Below are 3,761 nucleotides of genomic sequence, written 5' to 3'. Positions count from 1 at the left end.
CTCCACCCAGGATCAGTTAGCAGGGCCGGTTCCACCATTAACAGGTCCCGCCCTCCACCCAGGATCAGTTAGCAGGGCCGGTTCCACCATTTAGTTGTCCCTTTTTGTTAAAATTAAATGTGGTTTAGACCTGGTTTAGATCAGGACTAAATGTGGTTTAGATTAGGTTTGGATGAGGTTTAGATTAGGATTAATTGTGGTTTAGATGTGGTTTAGATTAGTACTAAATGTTGTCTAGATTAGTTTTAGATGTGGTTTGGAGTAGGATTAGATGCAGTTTAGATTAGGATTAGATGTGGTTTAGATTAGGATTAGATGTGGTTTAGATTAGGATTAAATTTGATGTAGACGTGGTTTAGATTAAGATTAGGTGTGGTTTAGATTAAGATCAAATGTGATTTAGATGTGCTTTAGATGTGGTTCAGATTAGGTTTGGATGTGGTCTAGATTAGGTTTTGATGTGGTCTAGATTAGTTTTAGATGTGGTCTAGATTAGGTTTAGATCTGGCTTAGATTAGGATTAAATGTAGTTTAGATTAGGATTAAATGGGGTTCAGATTAGGTTTAAATTTGGTTTAGATTAAGATCAAATGTGGTTTAGATTAGGATTAGATGTGGTTTAGATTGGGATTAAATGTGGTTTAGATGTGGTTTAGATTAGAATTAAATCCAGTTTAGATGGGGTTTAAATGTGGTTTAGATTAGGATTTAATGTGGTTTAGATTGGGATTAAATGTGGTTTGGATTAGGATTAAAGTGGGTTTAGATTAGGATTAAATGTGCTTTAGACGTGGTTTAGATTAAGATTAGATGTGGTTTAGAGCAGGATCAAATGTGATTTAGACTTTGTTTAGATTGGGATTAAATTTGGTTTAGATGTGGTTTAGATTAGAATTAAATGCAGTTTAGATTAGGTTTAAATGTGGTTTAGATTAAGATTAGGTGTGGTTTAGATTTCAATTAAATGCAATATAGATTAGGATTTAATGTGTTTTAGATTAGGTTTAAATGTGTATTAGATTAGTTTTGGATGATACATTCATTTAAAAAGGAGGAATATTATTAGATATATCTGAAATACAAAGAAAACAAACAAAAGAAGATTTGTAATTTTTCCCCAATGTCTGACTCGCCACCAGTAACTGAAAATGGGGATGAGCGCGTAGGACTAGGGTGACCATATTTTCATTTGGGAAAACCAGGACACCTTGTGGATGGGGAGATTGGGATGTCGGTTCCAATGCATAGAGATGTCTGTGGCATGCACTCACTTAACATAGACCTACGTAATCCTATGATAACATGATATTTACAGTTGATTTATTAAAAATGCTTTTCAGTAAAAGTCAACAGCAATAACTCCAATAACAAACAATAATTTTATTCAAAATGTTTTTATTAAAAATGCTTAACAATTCCTGTAATGAATGAATAGCACAATGAAAGAAATAATGTGTCATCTAAACATCCCTCACTTAACAATAAAAGCTAACAATAACTCTCAACTCCCAATAACAGATGATACTCAGCCTCAGCAATGAATGAAATAATGTCTGTTCTGTAGGCTATTGGAAAAAATAGATTAACAAATGAGCTAATTAACAAAAAAAACCTCTTGTGTAGCAAAAATAACTCAAAATGTACCAAAAACGAACAAACATATCAATAGACTATCTTTACTTTCGGAGTCCAGGTGGCTTTTCAGATTCACATTCACATTTCAGTACACATTTGTAGATCTGAAGACAGATTTGTGGATTTTTTACACATTTGCAAACCAGATTACACACACACAAGTAGTTTTGCACATTAGCATATTGTTGTACAGACACACAAATCTCCTCACACATTTACAGTTTCATTTACACATTTTCAAATCCCCCTGCACACTCACAAATCGAAATACAGATACACAACTCTCCACACGCATTTGTAAAAAATAAAGCAATAATTTTGGCCCCATAGAAGGACGCCGCTCTCATTCCCACATCTATTTCACGTACAGAATGAAGATCATAACTGGATATCCAGACAGAGAAACTGGCCTAATTAGATTAAAACATCAGTTCTGATGCGCCACAGGCAGCTAATATTAAGGTGTAATAAACTCGCACATCAGCAATGATAATTATCCTAACAAGCTTCTACAACGTCCGTTGTATTTAACCAGGGAAAAGTGGATGCTCCATCTACGGCATGTTTTTGGTTATAATAATTTTTGCTAGAATTAGTTTTCAGTCAGATGGTGATTTATTGCTTTAACTCTGAGCTCTTTGTGTCGCTCTAATCCACTGTAGGACCTGTTCACTCATTTATTCTGCCTTTACAGGGCTTCTGGAGCCACGGCTCATTCCTCTCATTCCAGAGATCATCATTATCATCAGTTACTGTATTTATTAAACCGTTTAGTCCTTTTCATTTCAATGTCTGCTGAGAATCCTTCAGTAGACTTGATAAAATCATAATTTAGGCAGTTAAATGAATGAAAGCTACTGCAGATGCCAAGCTTAATAAACATGGCGGTAGTGTTTCTAAAGAGCTTGTTAAACACTGCATTGCAGCTGGTTGGACGCCCTGAAGGAGCGTGGTCATTTTGGACCAAACACTCTTCCTCCTCTGCACACACAGCGTCCTCGCCTTGCATTTTCATCTGCTTTCTTTTAACAGAACTTAGCAGACCTTATGATGTGTAAAGTGTTGAAACTAAGGAAAAGTCTTATAAATGTTTGATGTTGTTGCTGGTTTCCTCTGTTCTCCATTGTTGAACCTTCTAGAAATGGCGAGCGAGTTGCCAGGTCCAGTAGCGATGTCTGGAGGAGTGGCGAGCAGCCAGGTGAGAATGGGAGGCGCCGTGTCTGGCCGCGGTGGGAAGAGGAGATCCGGAGGGTAAGGACCTTCAGTGGTATTAAAGCAAATCATTTTAATAGAAATAAACTAGTAGAGAAAGTTTTAGGAATGTTGGATATAGCTGGGATGTATGTTACTAGGATTTGAACTCTGATCACTAACTACAGTGTGGAGCTGTTTAAAAGTGTTATTTTCTATAAATATGCCTTTAATTTTGGGCACTTATGCATATAGTCCAATCTAGTGGAAGCTATTGCATCATCCCATACAGATAAATCCCATTTATTGATCATTCTAATGAAAAAAAAAGTCAGTGAAACCAAGATGGCTGACAGACAGTAAAAAAGACCAAACACCTCGGCCATTTTGGTTTGGAACCACCAATCCAATAGAATTAGTGGATGGATGAATATCTCTTTATACAATAAGACCTTGTTTTACATTCCTAAGGATGTATAAAAACACTTTATTATAATTGCATATCTGGTTAAAGAGTGTTAGAACAGCAGACGAGTTTAGAGACAAGTTTAGTAGTGAAATGAAAGACAAATAAGTTGTAGGATTTGTCTTCAACCCCCTTTACTTGCTTCCTCTGCTTGATAGAAAACAGTTGGACTTCTACTCATAGTTGGTCTAGAATCAGCTTTTCTGAACTCACTAAACATGATTAAACTGACTAACGATGAGCTCTTCAATTACAGCCGTTAATAAAAGGTGGAAGCCAGAGAATTTATTCGTTAAGTCAAGGTGCGGTGCAGGGTGATGATGGGCAGCGCGGGGTGGTGACGGGTGGTGAGGGGCAGCGCCGGGTGGTGAGGGGTGGTGCAGGGTGCTGACGGGTGGTAGGGGGCGGTGCAGGGTGCTGACGGGTGGTGAGGGGCAGCGCCGGGTGGTGAGGGGTGGTGCAGGGTGCT

At 37.6% G+C, this 3,761-nt stretch overlaps 1 protein-coding gene across 1 annotated transcript in view; it reads left to right on the top strand.

The window, feature by feature from the left end:
* The first annotated feature begins 2,742 nt into the window (after positions 1-2,742).
* The window catches only part of arnt2 (aryl hydrocarbon receptor nuclear translocator 2), a 32,909-nt gene continuing 31,890 nt past the window's right edge, over positions 2,743-3,761 (top strand). Inside the window, exon 1 of the mRNA XM_015392792.1 lies at positions 2,743-2,886. Coding sequence (XP_015248278.1) covers positions 2,777-2,886 — 110 coding nt within the window. The 5' untranslated portion in view covers positions 2,743-2,776. The remainder of the gene's footprint in view (positions 2,887-3,761) is intronic.

This window comes from Cyprinodon variegatus, unplaced genomic scaffold, assembly GCF_000732505.1.
Source record: "Cyprinodon variegatus isolate N-32 unplaced genomic scaffold, C_variegatus-1.0 Scaffold606, whole genome shotgun sequence".
Classification (NCBI taxonomy): Eukaryota; Metazoa; Chordata; class Actinopteri; order Cyprinodontiformes; family Cyprinodontidae; genus Cyprinodon; species Cyprinodon variegatus.
The sequence above is the reverse complement of the archived record's forward strand: the minus strand, read 5'-3'. Positions and strand labels throughout refer to the sequence as shown.